The 17,228-nt window shown below is 35.9% G+C and overlaps 1 protein-coding gene across 3 annotated transcripts in view; it reads left to right on the top strand.

Moving 5' to 3' along the window:
• The window catches only part of SKAP2 (src kinase associated phosphoprotein 2), a 120,677-nt gene extending 103,998 nt beyond the window's left edge, over positions 1–16,679 (top strand). For 2 of the 3 annotated variants that reach the window (XM_075051158.1, XM_075051142.1), the window contains 3 exons: positions 5,951–6,081; positions 15,997–16,098; positions 16,522–16,679. In XM_075051158.1, the coding sequence (XP_074907259.1) occupies positions 5,951–6,081; positions 15,997–16,089 (224 nt within the window). In that variant the 3' untranslated portion in view covers positions 16,090–16,098; positions 16,522–16,679. The remainder of the gene's footprint in view (positions 1–5,950; positions 6,082–15,996; positions 16,099–16,521) is intronic. The other variant, XM_075051151.1, reaches the window with a different exon arrangement.
• The last annotated feature ends 549 nt before the right edge of the window (positions 16,680–17,228 follow it).

Raw genomic sequence — 17,228 nt, 5'->3', positions numbered from 1 at the left:
ACAGAAAGCAAATGAATTGGGTAAGAAATGCCAGAGTCCAGTGACAGCAGCATAAAAATTGGAAAAGGACACAAATGCCCAGAAAGGCTGTGAAGGATATTCTCTCAGCTTTAGCTTGGCAAGCTGCCCCTGTGCTAATTATCTCTGGGACTGGAAAAATAACTGCAAACACCATGTAAAGTCACATGGCCAGACAACTTTTCTTGACAGAAAGGTATTTCCAGTTATGCTTAAAAACAAGATATATATGTGCTTCAAGGGCACAGGCCTTTAGATAAACTATTGGTGATTTGACACAGCAAGTAGAGAAGACTTGCTTCTTATCAGACCTTACATCTTTTTAAGATCTGCTGCATTGTAACTGTGACCTGCACTGACATGCAATCTGGCTCTCCTTTCCCCATCGTACATAATACACATAATTCTTTCAGGGCTGTCAAGGAAAGGGTGGGCAAGAAGAGTTCCTTTAGGAAGTAGCTCTGCTGCGCTCTTCCTGTTGCAACATGTGGAGAGGAAACAGAGGCCTGGTTTCCTGACCCATACAGGAAAGCAGGAACAGGTTGCTGTGAGGAGTTTTGGGTTGCTTTTCTTGGAAAGGAAACAAGAGCCAACTCATCAAATGCTGTTAGCATTGTGCTCTGCTAAAAACATGTGTAAAACAACATGACTCATTACAACTTTAATATTTAGTACTCATTTAGACATTACTGTAATTATGAGTGTGTTGTCATAATGGAGCGTGAGGTCAATCCAATTATAAAGTTGCCAACAGAATTTTTTTTTTCACTAATATATCTTCTTGAAGTTCTAAATGGTCTTACTTTTAAGAAATCGAAACCTTAGAGCCTTCATTTCTGAAAATTTTCAACTGCTATGAGAACTTGCCTTATCAGTCTTGCTAGTATTTGTGTAATGTCCTTGAAAACACCATAACAGTTCTCCTCAGATATCAGATTCATTTCAAGCAATAATTTTCTAATCTGATCTGATTTTATTTTGTTAACTATTTAACACTGGAAATTTGCTTGACTTTTAGGGCTGAGTTGACATGAATATATCTGATAGGCATCACATGATAAATATCTACCCTGACTCAAGAATATTTCATGATTTTCCATAGAAACAGCATGTACATTCTTAAATTTAATTTATTGCCTAGCTTTACTAAACCTGAATTTCACAGAAAATATTCTGCAAATTGTCTGAGCTCAGCATAAGTGCAAAAAAACTTTCTTTTTTTCCTACTCTTTTCTTGCCCTGACTTATCTCTACTTCAGTTAATGTGCAGACTTGAGTTTTTTTTCCTTCAGTCTTGATGCTGACTGTTGCTGCTGGATAGCTTTACATTAATTGCTAGTGACCTAATTATTTAAAAATACCAAAGCATTAAAGAATTTCAGTTATATAATATGGCTTGCTGGGTCTTTTTTGCTAGCACTATTATAATTTCCACAATCACTGTTTCAGTAAGCATCATGCTCGGTGCTGTCTCAGTATAAATACCTTGATTTTAGAGTAACTAAGTAGCGATAGGAGAAAGGAAGTGAGAAAGATTATACAGATTGGGCTAGATTGGAGGTTGAGTCCAAATAACTACACTACAATTATTTTGCCCTTATTTCATAATTTTTCTGGCATGTGGGAAAAAGGGCAGGTAATTAACAGGCATTCTTTGCAGTTTAGGACATCATCAGAACAAACAAATAACTGTTCTTTAACAGGGTATGTCTCCTCAGGGCATTGAGAGTGTAAATCACTTGTGTAAGAGTCATTCTGGTAGTGTTAATTTTGAACTTCACCTGTCTCTCCATCTTTAAGCCTTCAGTATGATAAGTATTGAGCACATCATCACCAAAAGGGGATACAGTAGTTTTCCGGAAGTTCACCTCTTTCAAATATTGTTAAGTAGCCCAGACTAGTAATCTTCAAATTTGACGATATAAACTTTTAAAGAATCTGATCAAGAGTCAAGGAATATGTATCCGAATGGCAAGCTGTTTAACGTCCTGGGCAGTGGACCACAGTGGTGAAAGGAAAACTTACATGCATGTTTCTTCAGTCCACGAGCAATGCGTAAGCAGATAATAGAACTACTAGCTCTAAGTCACTACTGTAGTAGGGTTTGCTAACTTAGATGCCATCAATGTTAAAATGGAAGATTGGTGGAAATCAGGCACAGTCACATTTATTCTAATGTTTTAAGTAGTGCATTTCCATACTTGGGCTGTAATTCCTCTTTCATTTTGGTCAGTTTAGTTTTCTGCCAGGTTTGTGCTCAGAAATGGCAAATGCCAAAATTGGCACAAGGAAGGGGGCAGGAAAGGAACAGCCTGCGGTTAGATTGGCTTAGGCTGCAAAGGTACAGCACACTTGAATCCCTCTGAAATATGTACTCTTAATCTGTTTTTCCAGGTTTTGGTTTTTTCTGTCTATTGAGGCTGTTAGAATATTCTTATAATTTTTTCCCTCCTTGAGTAATCCATGGGCATTCTTAAGTTTTAAAAAGTCTACAATATTTGAAGTGCATGCTTGAGTGATATACTTGGCAGATTTTTTTACCTGAATTGTTCACCTTTCTTTCTTCAAGCATGTTTTGCCAGGTGCCAGTATTTTTCAGTGAAATAAGCAGTTTGAGCCTACTGTTGCAAAGGCTGGCAGCCATTGCTGTTTGATCTGTCAGATAAACTCTGAAGTGTTTTCATCAGTATATTGGACAAAAATATCTGTTGTTCCTATTACTGTTACTGGAAAAACAGAGATGGCTGAAGAAAACCATGAGGAATTCTTTGTGGAAGAGTTTTGGAAACTGTTGGATAGTTGTTCATCCAGATAGCTGTCCTGGAATGAAAGTAGTATTTCGTGGAGAAACAACCTATCCAAAATCCTGCTCAGCCATTTCTTCTGATTGGTAATATTAAAAGCAGTGGGTAGGTAAAAACAAACTGCTTTCTACCCTCTGCTACGTATATATTTTTTTTTATCATGGCTTTTTCATATTTGTGGCCTAAGTGACCATGCCCTCGAAATAGGACAGACTTCAGTTTAGCAGTTATGTCATCATCATATTTTTAAGGCACAAAACATTTCACAGTGTATAAGAATAGAGTGTAATTGTGGCAGTAATGCCAGCAAATCAATACCTTTTGAATTTGAACTCTAATGGGCACATAAGTTCTTGATGCTAAATCTGCCAGGTGTTTTCAGGTATTAAATGTGTTTAAGAAGCTCCACATAATTCCATTACTGTATAAATAACCAAATTCCTTTACCCAGGTCTCCCAGTTTTGTTTCATTCAGTTCTTCAGAGGCAATCAAATGAAATTTGGCAGGGTCCTCTCTAACTGAAAGGGGGACTGAAGTAAGAAAGAATGGGCTTGTGTTTTACAGAGGTTTTTGCAGCTTTTTTTTGTTCTACCTCTGTGTTTGTGAAGCACTGTGAATGATTTTATGAAGCATTTTGCCATTTAGATGTATAGATTCTGAAGTTAAATTTACAGTTGGCTTTTATGTGTGTGCAGTTATACTTGGAGAATTTGGGGAAACTTGTGCTGGTGGGTATGAGACGGTATTTCGAATTTGAAAGTAATGCTTGTTGGAAGACCAGCATAGTTGTTCACAAACTTATGCTGGCACTTTCTCTCCCTACTTTTCATTTCTCTGCTCCTGGTATACTGGTATACAGTTTTCCAAGAAATGTGGCTTTCTGATTTAAACAACTCTGTCTTATGTTGAATTCACATATGAGGGCACAGAGCCATGGTTAGTCTTTGGGCAACATCTTCACTGTAGCAATAAGCTTATTTTAAAATGCATCTTTTCCAGTGCCCCTGGGTTATTAGTTGAGTTGCTTTCCCACTTTAAGGCTTGATTAAATGCTCATGATGAACATCTAGGGAGAGATGTGTCTCACCCACTGTGGGATCTCTCCTGTTGCTGATGTTCCCCATGTAACTCCCATTAGTGTTAAGAGGAGTTACTTCAGGCACATAAAGGTAAGAACAGACTTCAAAGTGATAAAGATTAGTGTGAAAAGTCATGATTCATTTCAGTGCAATCCTGAAGAAGTAAAAGTACTGATTAATACATTTTAAATCAAATCACTAAGACAACTGCTGAAAGATTCGAAAGGTGGGAGATAGACAGAAATAGCTCTTTTAGTTTTTTCTTATGTGTGCTTACATTGTGTTTTACGAGGTAGAGCTGGGAACTGTGATCAATGAGGTATCAAAAGACTGAGGAGAGATTCTGATTTAATATTTATTACAAATTAATTTGGCGCTACCTGTGTTTATAATCATCTAATGCTAAATTGGTAAGCTGACAAATGGGAAGGGCCAAAATTTGGAGGTGCAACATTTTAAACTGATTCTGCCTTCCTCTTGAAATTATTCTGTCTATGCATTTTACGATAACCTTATCTCATATTTCTGAATGGTTGGGAGTTTTTATGTATGTATCAGTTGCTCCTTGTGGTGTGATGATGGAAGGATTTGTGCATTGGTATTCAGAACGCCCCCTAGTGCTGTGTAGCAAGTAGTAGCTACTCATCACGAGGTTATGGAAAATTAAATGGTGGCTAACTTGCATAGCAGCTTTAAATTCAAGGTTGTGAATATTTAGCCTTATGACAGTATTGCCACCGAAACAGGATAGCACAGAACACAGACTGAAATGGACAAATAGAAAAAAAAGCTCTTCTTGCTCATACAAAGCGTATTAAAATTAAAATCTAAGTATTTGTCAAAATAGGGAAAAACACAAGTTAAATACTGCTTTTTTTTTAATAGCATGACACTTTCTATTGCTTGATACTTGATATTTTAGAAGGATTTTTTCAGTAATAAAGTGAACCAATCATGATTAAATTGTAAACTATAAATAATGGTGTAGAGTGCTAACGACATGCAAATGTAACTGGTATATGTTGGAATAACCAGCAAGCCTGCTGTTCAAGGATCGTATAACAAAACTAAGATGACAGCCTTGATCCAGCCAGTTCAGTGATATTTATGTTATCAGAATTAGAAGATAGCTTTCCAGTGATGTAAATTATTAGTACATATACATTCTGTCTGGTTAGTGTATACATAATGTAACTGGTCATCTTAGTGGTATTGCTTACATTCTTTTTGCATTAACTCATCACACTCCATTCTCGTGGAATTAAAAACAGGAAATAGTTTGCAGTGTAACAGAAGCACCCAGTGTATTTAACTGTGTGTAAGTGCTGTGTTTCAATAGATGTACTCTGTATTGTAAGTGTATGACAAAGCATTTATTACTGTGTTATTGCCATATTACAGAGCAAAGAGTGCTAAATAATCAATCAGTTAATGGTCTGTATGGCAGCTTGAACACAGCACATCCATTGTGCTTATGCTGTTAGAAGGATGAGTTTATGACTGTAGTGGAGTTGCATGTTTAGCCAGAGCTTAATGTCCTAAACTGGAGCTGACACAAATATTTTTAAAATGCAGCTTCAGCAACAGTTTCCAAGTTCTCCAATATTTCAGAAGGAACAATCAAGGGTTATCTCAAAGGTTCTCAGAGAAGTTATTTAGTTTTTTTGGAACAGGAGGGGGGGAGCATATCACAAAATACTTACTTTGGCTTCCTTTCACAGATTATTATTCATGATATTCTAGCAATTTTATCAGTTTCAAGTTGAGATACAAATATGCTTGCTGGAAATACATTAGTAGAGGAAAAGAGCTGCTTTAAGTTGTAGCTGGAAAATGCTTTGAAAACCTGTAGCTACATGTTTTTAAGTGATACAACTTGCCAGTGAAGGGCTCACACATTAAACTTGTTTTCCACTTGCTTTTGTGGTATGAAGGAGCTGTTTCTGAAAAGAGGAGTAAGAAATGTGTGCTAATAAATTGCTTTATACTATCTGGAGGAGATTTAAAGAGTAACTTTATTCTCTCAATCTTCATCCTTTTGTAATTAGATGCCGTTTTCTTTGCAGAGAGCAAAAATACCGATTATGCCAATTTCTATCAAGGTTTGTGGGACTGCACAGGAGATGTACCTGATGAGTTGACGTTTAAACGGGGTGATGTTATCTACATTCTCAGCAAGGTACGGGATGCTGCTGGGGTTACATAGTTGTAAAAAGAGAGCCATGGCAGAAAGGCACTTTCCCACAGTTCTATGGGGGGAAATTGGCACTCCCTTTCAGATCCTTTGTTTGCAATCAGATATTCACTGCAATTAATTATTTTGTCAAATGAACTATAATCACATTTAAAACAGAGCCATGTAACAGGAATTAACTTAAAAGCATGTTTATTTACTTGTTAAATCTTGGCTACCATTTGTTAACTGATTTAACGGGAGACAATGTGCTTTCTGCTTGTAAAAGTTAACCTTGTAGAATTTTAAATTATCTTGTAAGTTATGTTTTTTGTTTCCTGTTTTATATTCCTGGCTGTGCTGATTCTGACTTTCTGGGCAGCTTGCTACAGAAGATGGTTTGTTTTCTTGAACTATGCTTTCATCTTTGTATGTATATTGTAATTGTTCTGACAGCTCAGGTTCCAAATTTGTTTGCTCTGACAGATTTGGGCAATTTTTAATTTTTTGCTTTCTTGTTTGCAAAGCAAATGAGAAATATAATTCCTCTCATCTAAAGTGATAAGCAGTATAAGCATGGCATTTTATTCTACTTTAATGTTGGTTAATTTTCTTATTTTTCCTTAAACCCCCCCTCCTCCCAACAAAAACAAAACCTCTCTGAAAATATATATCTTGTGGTCCATTGAGGTCTACTTCTGAACAATTCATCAAAGGAGATTTCTCTTTTTGCCACTTACTAGAAAAAAGCTGAGCTTTTCAAGTTCTCATTGAAAAAACCACATTTTAAAATGTATGTAGAATATATATCTCAGATATAATTGCCGTTCAGTATAATTAATGCCAAAGATATTGTAGGTCACTGAAATATACAAGTAGGTGCATGAAAGCTAAAGGCATCTGTTTGTCTTAGTTTCAAACTCTTCAGTTTTGTCACAATTGCTTTAAATCTTTCATGATACCTTTAACTGCAATGTTTCCAGATAATAAATGTAACAGCCTCTGTTTAAATAAATTTAAGATTTATGGATACAAAGATAGTCCTATATAAAAATATAGAAGATATATTACTAATGGTAATGTGACCGTGTATATCTTTTGAGGTATTTCATTGTCACTTAGACTAATAGCTGAATTGCATTACTAAAGGCCGGATAACACTCTTGGATTGGGCAGACTTTCAAGCGGTTATACAGCACTGAAGAATGGTACTAATTTAAAATAACAACCTCTTCCCCCTCTCCCTCCCCCCAAAAGGCCATGAACAAACAGATTCCACTGTATGAGTTTGGCCTCTTTGTGGGTTGTTCTTTTCTGATACGGTATGAGGACTATAAAATCTTAATCTTCAGTTTGTAGGTGAAAAAAGAATTTGCTACTCCTTCCTCAAAAGAGTGAGAAATTTAATTTAAAAAATGGAGCAGAATAGAAAAACAGTAGCTTAAGCTGTCCTCTGTATATCAACTGTCTTGTGGTCATGCCATGATTAATCCGTAATCGGTCCTTGAAGCAAGCTTGCTGCTGCTCCAGATATATAGAGCTTCTCTCTTTGGGAATGATTTCTACTCCAAAATACAGCCCAGAAAATTCAGCCCTGTTTCACTTAAAGATTGTTACAGCTTTTTCAGAAAAATGAGTGTTGGCCACTACTGTCAGCTCTGAATTTAGGGTCCCGGGAGGGGAAAGTGCCAGAGAATTATCCATCTTAACCCTCCACTTGATTCAGTTTCAAGGTCTGATCATTTATGAGCTCTTCGTCTGGTAAGTGAAAATACAACCAAAGGAAAAGTGAACCTAACCATCCTGAAGTGGGTCAAGACTTTTCTTCAAAAAATATTTCCTAATCCACTGCATTAATACTTGGATTTTGTGGCAGTAGGCAGGAATCCTTGGCAATTTTTTAATTTTTTCACACCATCTAGTGGTTGAAAATGAGAGATGCAGGTACTGACAGGAGGTGATGTGTATGGATCCAAAATGGTGTCATAAATTCAGCTTCAGCTTGAACCTAGCTATGGCTTTATTGCCTTTCTATCATATGTCAGCCAGGTATGAACATTACTCTTGAAAATCACATTTTGCTCATAAGGGAGTAAGTACGGGTATAGCAGTATTATAGTAGGAAGGGTGAAGCATTAACAAAATATCGAGCGTATTTGTGCAGCATGTAATAGTTCTTTGTTTTACAATGAAATATAAATGGTATAGCTTGTTCTGACGAACGAGATAAGATAGATATTTGTCTCTCCCAGCAATAGTTATGCCAAAGCAATATATTTTTACCTGCTTTTCACATACCTTTGTAGAAATTAGGGGAAAAGTGACTATTTTATTTCCAAGAAATGAGATCATTAGTACAACAGAAGTAATTATGAACCAGTTTAGCAAACTTGGGCATTGATACAATTTAAATAAAGCAAGAGGAACAATATGTTACATATAAGTTTCTATGTGAATGTGTTTTAGAAGAATGAGCAAGGTTTCAGTTTGGCAATGTTTACTTCCTTGAATAACTAAGCATTATGCAAAGGCAAATCCCCCGTAATTTGCTTTAAACTGAGCATCAGAATTCAATGTTAGTGCCATGAGCATGATTTGCATGCTTATACTCTGATAATACAAATACCTATGCCTGACTGGTGTAATTACTGTAGAAAAGCATGTTTTCCATGTTTTAAAGGTGCATTCAAAAACTATTTTAGCTATTATCTAAATATTTATGTCCATTGCGGCTTTTGTGTGGCAGAAGTTCTATGGGCTCTTACACAAAAAAACCCAAAACTTTTTTCTAGGTTTTTCTACCTTTGAGAGTTTCAACTTCAAAAGTTTTAATCTGAGCAGAATTAACAGAACTGTTGCAACAGTACTTGTTAACTTGATTTAAAAAAAGTTAACTTTTCCGATTGATTGATATATCTGTACAGATAAACTCATACTATTATCACTTTATAATATGTTTGAATAGTCAAGTGGCTTTTATAACTTATGCTATGAATTATGTGAACTTTCAGAAAACTATATACCTCTCCCCAGCTATGCAGTAGAAAACATTTTCTAGCTTTACTGGTAGAGGGACTCATTAATTAATTAATCAGTTAATATTCACTTCTTAGTATTTGCTTCTTAGTTAATATTGACTATTAGAAATGCAATACTTGAGCATCCTGTTTTCTAAAAGGATGATTGCTCTTAACTCTTGCTCATTTATGAGCTTGCCTTTGCTTTCAAGCCTGTATGATAAATGGGGAAACAAACCATGACATAACAATCCTTTTTACAAATCTTCCATAGATCTACTCAAGAAATCAATTTCCAGAAACAAAGACAACTGTGTGTGGAAGTAGCCTTGGTATGCACAATTTATGCAAGTGCAGTACTTGCAGTATTTGCTTGTTTGCTTTAGGTGCATGTTTTGTGTTGGGAAGTTCCATAGTTTCATCAGCTAAATGCATGTAGTAATGGAAATTTACTTAGATGTTAGCGGGCACCTGCTTAGTAGAATTACTGACATTTCTTGACTTTTAAACTAATTTAATTCCTGTCTCATTTATATTTATATTTGCATTAAAACAATAACTGATACTTCAAAATCAGAAATTATATCTCAATCTGGATTTCTCTTTCCCTGTTATTATTTGAGTATATGCCAATGCAATATAATGCTGCTCACTCTGGTGTTCATGATTCATGGAAATCTCATCTATAACTTAACCCTTTGCTCTAAAATTTTCCATGAAAGTGGAGTGTTAACTTGGTATCTAGATTACCCTTTATTCAGTGGTAGTGCATTTCCAGTGTGGGAGATTTTTGTAAGAGCCCATAGAACTTCTGCCACACAAAAGCCGCAATGGACATAAATATTTAGATAATAGCTAAAATGTTTTAAAGGTGCATTCAAAAACTATGGAAAACATGCTTTTCTACAGTAATTACACCAGTCAGGCATAGGTATTTGTATTATCAGAGTATAAGCATGCAAATCATGCTCATGGCACTAACATTGAATTCTGATGCTCAGTTTAAAGCACATTATGGGGGATTTGTCTTTGCATAATGCTTAGTTATTTAGGGAAGTAAACATTGCCAAACTGAAACCTTGCTCATTCTTCTAAAACACATTCACATAGAAACTTATATGTAACATATTGCTCCTCTTGCTTTATTTAAATTGTATCAATGCCCAGTTTGCTAAACTGGTTAGAATACTTACATCTCAACCTGTATTTTTTGCTTAGTGAAAACACAAATAAAGAAATCTCCATAGCTCAGGTTACTGCTTATGAAATAAAGTACAACTTAACAGTGCAGCTGTTTCATAATCAGTGAGAGCATTTTGTACATTATCTGTCTAATCTTCATAAAATGTATTTATTTGGTGTTTTTCAAAAAGATGTGATAGGCATACTAAAATCCTGAGTGCTTTTTTTTGTCAAGCTACTTTCTGAGTGATCATACCAAGATTCGTATTTAACAGTAATTTCTCTTTCCATGACCATACTGCCTATGTCTGTCTACCTTAGCAAATTGGCAGTACCAATAGAACAGATTTGCAGAGTGAAACACTTAGTGCTGAGGCCCCGGTGTCCATACTGTGTGTTTTCAAAGGGGTTTGACCGAAGAGGTCTAGCCTGGTTTTGTGGAAGAAGAACACATTAGTGGCTGGAGCACATTCAAGTGCATCTTCCATTTTAGTTTCATCTGAAAGAAATGTAGTGTGTGTGCTCTGAGACTGACGGCTCTGCAAAGTGAGCCAAGGTGGGAAAAGTGGGAGCATTGGGAGATCCACTTCAGAGGGATGCTTCTGATCAAAACTAAAATGCAGTACTAAGTTGTATATTTCCTTCTTCTGGCTTGTTTAGGTATATTCCTTACAGAAAAAAAAATAGATACTTGGCTAAACATAAGATAAGAACAGAGGCCTTTAAATGGAAGGTTAGTTAAGATAGATTAATGCAAATGACTCTAGCTTTGTTGCTTTGCATACTGATAATATGTAAGCATTTACGTACCTGACTAGAAAAATTTTTGGCATTGTGTCATCTAACGGAAAATAAAATGGCCCTTCTGTCGTTCCAGGGTGTTTTCAGGGGCCAGTTTTGGTTCAGAATTCAGTGTGCTTACCCTGATTTATATTGGAACTCTTTAATTGGTGTCTATTTTGTCTCATGTCATTGCAGGAAATAAAACCTAATAACGCAACCATACAATAAATCTGAGGCTTATATTCTTAAAGATGACCATTTTATTGCTCTCTTAAAACAACTCTACTACCTGTGAAGAAGTCTTATTCAGTTATCTAAAACATTTATCATTTTCTGCTTTTTAGAGAAAATGCTGTTCTGTGCCAAAAATGCTCCCTGGTTGATAGTGTATCATTCAGCAATTACACCAAAGGAAGTTCTAAAGTTTTTTAGCTAGTCTGAATCTCCTGGATGAATTAGAGGTGTTTTAAAATATTATCTTGCCAAAATTCCCCCCCAGGGTAGTCTTAAAAAAGAATTTCTCCCTGTTTCCTGCACATCTTTAGCTTGATAGGAGAGGCTACTTATTTTAACCCCAAACTAGGTTATAGGTATGCTTTGCTTTTCAGTTTTAAAGTTTTCAGATCTTCAGCCCATAAGTTAATATTACTTATAGTGCTACTGGAAGAGGACAGGAGAAAAATCTTGAATTCACACACTTCAGTTGTGTTTTTTTTAAAACACAACTCCATTGTTTTCTTCAAGGCATTGAAACACAATGATGATTTTCAGCAACTCTTTTTAAAAAACAAAACAAATAAAAAAACCCCACAGTACAAACACAAAAAACATACCATATGTATTGAACAATAGGGACTAATTGCACAAGGACCAGATGTTCTCAACTTTTGCTGAAGTCAGTAGAAGTTAATATGGTGCAAAGCATCTGGAGATCCTCATTTATGCAGAGGATCTGTTCTAATGGTAGAGACTGTTTTCTGGAAATCCTCTTGCATATAAACATTTTCTATTCTTGCATATCAAAATTCTCTTCTATATAGTACAAAAATCTTGGATTTAAAAGATACCTGTAAAAAACAGGTAGTGTGTTTCTACCTACGGTGTTTTCCCTAAGTACAAAAACTTATGATCGGTGTCTCCTGGAGTCACGGGTACATACACATCAGTAGAGTGAACTTGGTGGGATGGGGACAAGGAGAAGCATCTGCTCACAGTGTGTTCAGTTGAGAGCATTTAAGGAGCCTGTAAACCCTGATGGGATTTTTTTATTCCCCTGCTATCATAGCATGCTGTACAGAGAGTGTTTTGCCAGCATGTTAAATGTTAAGCCATAACCTGTTCCTTGCTGCCTGTGAAATTACTTCACTTCGGTTAATAAATTTCTGCTGGGGGAAAAAAAAAAATCCACTCTTACAGACAGTGAAAACAGAAGTAGCTTTGAAAGCAGTTGGTCATTAGTTAAGGTGGTTGTTCTGTGTTATTTGGCATAATATATTCCACTGCCCCGGTGCCTGTCTTCCAGGGGCTGCGGTGGCCCCTTCCTCCCCCCGTCCCTGCCTAACGTTGCCTGGTATGGCAAATGTGCTCCCAGTCACATGGCAGAGCCCTGGCCGCACACTTGTGCATTCTCCTCATTGCAGGGCGGCTGGATCTGGCCCTGCCCCCCTCTCCTATCCCTCTATTTGCCTTGGAGCAATTCATTTTGCAGTTATTGAATTTCTTTGGAGAGTTATTTTCATACAGCGAGCATCACAGCACCTCTGGATCTTGATAGCATTTCTACATACGGAGAAAGAAGCTTTGTGTTAGTAATTACCTAACATTGTCAGGAGCTGACTGCAGGCCTCTTTCTAGTGATAACAGAATAACCACATAATGTAGCTTTATAGCACATGATTAATAGAAAATAATTACACATCCTACAAAGGGATGCAATATTTCTTATAAATTGACTACAATGGTTTCCTGTAGATTAAAGGACTCTTTATTATTTTATCAGTCCTTCTGAAGTATAGTCGCTTGCCTACGTTAGCAGTGATGTTAAGAGCTGAATGCAGTGAGGGATACCAGATGGTAAACCCAGTGGTACCTGGGATCTGAAGCTGATGCTTGCAAAAGCACCGTGCTTCCCAACTCTTAAAAATTCATCTAAAAATCGTAACTGTATTCATATCCTTCTGTGTATTAATCATTATTTCCCACAAATTGGGCTTTAGACTTTTTTTCTACACATCTGAAGTAGCAGTAATAGACATATGGACCTCACAACAGCACTGTATTAATTAAATTATATTGCTATGAAGGAGTTTCTAATTGGTAACGTTGATAGAAACAATATATCAATTTGGATTTTATATGTGACTTCAAGGAAGGACTGGGGGGGGACTGCTTATCTGCCTGACCAGTAAGCACTCTTTTGTGATACTGAGGACAGAAAGGAGTGGTTAGGAGTTTAAAGAGAAACGTCTGTGCTTTAATCGGTTTAAAAGGGAGCGCCATCTAATTATTCTAAAAACTGAGATTAAAGTTTTATATTCTTGGTAGCCAGGTATCTGCATTATATTTTTGTTCAGACTTCTATAGACTGCAGATAGTTTAATTGGGATTCATGTTGCTCTTGAGACCCATGCAAAGAATAGTAATGTAAAGTAAAAGCTTCTGTGTTGCAATATTGTCTGTATGGTTTAATGGTTGCAGTGAATCCTTAAATTAGTTTACTAGTCCGTTGCATCAACATTCATTTAATCTTCTCACTTAGCTTCATGCCAGAGCAGTAAGTAAGTGGTGTATTAGTAAGTAGCAAAACCCAGAAAGTTTTCAAAACAGCAGCATGCTTTTAATTTTAATTTGAGGTGTCTGAATTGTTTCTTTAAAAACAATTGTTTCTAAGTTCATGTAGTCTTGTGAAGTGGAACATTTTCAATGGATAATGTAGTCCACAGGCTTTTTCTATGCCATTTGTCATATGCAATTTAATGACCACTTAACTAAGCCACTTCCCTCATTTCATGTATTATTTGTTTTTTTGGCTGATGTCTAGCAAAACTTGCTTAATCACTCTTGTCAGTCACTTCACGAGTTCCATGTAACAGCTTAAAATCTTTTGTTGCTTTCTCTTGGAGAGATTTATTGCTGAGATTCCAGTAGTATACGTGAGTACTGCTCCTTTCAGCGATTTCCCACTTCAGTCTAGAAATCCAGTTTGTATATTTAACCTGTATATTGTGAGATAAACCACAGTTTTTTAAACAGGCTGATCAGGAACATTATAAACTTCAGCGTCAGGGTATTATCTAACCTTTAAGGATTTGGGGTGTAATGTGTACCCTCATGGGAAAAATTATGAGCAGTTCTTAACTTCTGTGGAGAGCAGTTTGTGCTGAAGATCAGGTTCAGATACCTCTAGAGTTTCAGATCAGACCCATCCCCAGCAGTCTGTTCTGCAGTGGAAGGGGGAAGAAGGTGGAATTATTTTTGCAGCTTTCATATATGTGTGTTCACATCGTAAATGAAGGTTTTTCTGCTGCTTTTTATGTGGATTTTATTTAAATCACACTTACTCCAGTATTTTATGAATAGTAAGATAGAATCTTTTAAATCACCAATTCACTGTGAAGAAAAGGAGGAAAATGTTTAAAACTGGTGTTCAGCCTTCCACAATAAGAAAATATAAAAGTGTGTGCATGTCTGCGTGCAAGTGTGTTTAAAAAAAACCCCAAAAGGCAAAAAGCAACAACAAAAAAAGCCTGGGCCCACATGAAAGTGGGCCATCAACAGGGCTTCATCGTAGTTAAGCACAGGGAGAGCTAAGTACACTAAGCACCTCATAGGACCCTAGAGAACTCTCCACCAGGCCAAATATGCCAGCAGCAAATCATTATAGCTCAGGCTCTAATGAAACTCCATTAACCCTTAAGCTCCACTTGACTATTTATAACCAAAAAACTTTATCTACAGTCAAAATAATAGCTTCATCTCAGTAGGACCATTAATTCAAAATCCTACAGCCTTTTGCGTTTCTCATCAGAAGAGCAGTATAGCAGGAAGCAGATGTTGCTTATCAGAGATATCTGTGTATTTTGTATTTTCCATGTTTGTTCCAAAGTAATTTTCTATCTTACTAATCATTCAATTTTGAATGGGGTCTCTGTTTTAATAATGCTTCATTTGTAACTCAATATATGTGTGTGTGCAATTTCAGCTGTTACAATTTATTGAACTGCTGTTAGGATTGATCTTAAAATATTTACCTCATAGGCAAAAAATTAAATTTGGATCCCACAATACTCTTACTTGGTATTGCTTTTGGAAGATATTATTTCTTTAAACTATTATAATTCATTTTGTTTCATATTTATCTCACTAAGCCTAAACAAATTTCAAACAAAAGTACATTAGTCATCTGTCAGACATATGAGATCTGCCATAGAATTTTCTGCAAGCCTAAAGCAATAGTAGACTTTGTTCATAGAAAGAGATTATGTATTAGATATATAGTGTTCCCTTCGCATTTGAGCGAAGTAGTTTTTAAAACAAGTTGATTGTTAAGTTTCTTAGAGTTTAGCCTTGTCATACTGAAAGAATCCCAGTTGATTCTTATATGTCAACATTGTGCTATTAGATTTTAGTTACAAAGACAAGGTTTTTATATTTGTGATGAATAAAGGATGGAGAGGTCGGCTATTTTTAGTAGGTGTTAACAGAGAAGCGTGGCTGTAATTAAGAAATTTTCCTGCGTATGCCTGGCCTTTTTAAAATTTAGCTTCTGTCTTTGCCTAACTCTGCATGTGAATGCCTCTAACAAAAAGATATGTTTTAATTTTCATTTGAAATTATTATAACTGTATGTAAGAGAAAGCATCCATAAGGAGTTGCAATACAAAACTCTGTTGCATTTATATCAGACTAAAGGTTAATATTGCATATTGTTTTCAATTAGGAGTACAATAGATTTGGCTGGTGGGTAGGAGAAATGAAGGGAACCATTGGCTTGGTGCCTAAAGCCTACATAATGGAGATGTATGATATTTGAGAGGCCTGGGTAAGTACATTTTAATCCAATCTTCTGTAATGGCTTATATGTGTTCCCTTGTTCTCTGTTTCATAAGTATTTCTTTCCTGGAACCTTTGTAGGAGTCCTGTTAACATAAAGATTATGGCAGAATATATTGAAGGTTCAATTAAAGCACTTTTTCTGGGATTCTTTATGAAATATTAAACCATAGTATACAGAAGATGATATATTTTTATAACTACTTTCCTTTTCTGTTTTTTTTGGTTTGTTTTTTTTTTGGTAAAATAAAATTAGCATACTTTCCTAGTTTTTTTTGTTACTTTAGTAATATGTATGTATCTATCTGTGCAGAAAACTGTGGAAGGGGATAGATATTTGGACTGTGTTTGATATGCATGTTTGAGGTTTTTTGGTTAATGATGAACTTTCAACTTCCCTCTCCCTAATCAGGAGAAATCTGCACTTGAAATCAAGAGTGGTGTGCAGCTGCAGTTTACAGACCCAGCCTCTGAAAGAAGATTCTGCCGTACACATTTTGTGGTTTCAGTGAATGTAGTCAAATAATTGCCTTGTGTATATTAAACATTAAAAACTGTAATTGATCATAATTCTGCGGAAATGTTCTTCTTAGCCACTTCTTATAGAATTGTAATGCTAGGAAATGACATAGATTGTAGTTAACATATGAGGCGTAAGCAGCCAAATAGTGCCTGTTGCTCTTAAGCGTAATAGCAGCACTTTGTATGGCTATAGATTTGTGTTCTTTCAGGTAATTTGGCTATGTTTTCCTGTTCCTCAGATTTAGAAAAATCAAGCTGAACTTCAAAAGTAGAAAACAATTACTCAGCTCATGCATGCATTAACCTTTTAATGCTCACTGTACGTTTTGTGCAGTTTCCTAGGAAAATCAAGGGAAATTTATGTGTAATATTGCAAGTCTTCAGGGTATTCTGCTTCCAAATGTTTTTTTATTGTGTTTTAGCCAATGTTCTTATTTTTCTCATCTATGTAGTATTGTATTGATTCTTAATATTTTGTTACCACAAAATGAAAGTTTGGTTCTTTTGCTGATGTAATAAATCAGCCTGTGTGGTAATACTGCCCTGATACCATTCTGACTTGGAGGTATGAATTATGTGAAAATTTGTAAAAAGATA

The sequence above is a fragment of the Buteo buteo genome, chromosome 2 (assembly GCF_964188355.1).
Source record: "Buteo buteo chromosome 2, bButBut1.hap1.1, whole genome shotgun sequence".
In the NCBI taxonomy this organism is placed as follows: Eukaryota; Metazoa; Chordata; class Aves; order Accipitriformes; family Accipitridae; genus Buteo; species Buteo buteo.
This window is presented reverse-complemented; position numbering and strand designations above follow the sequence as displayed.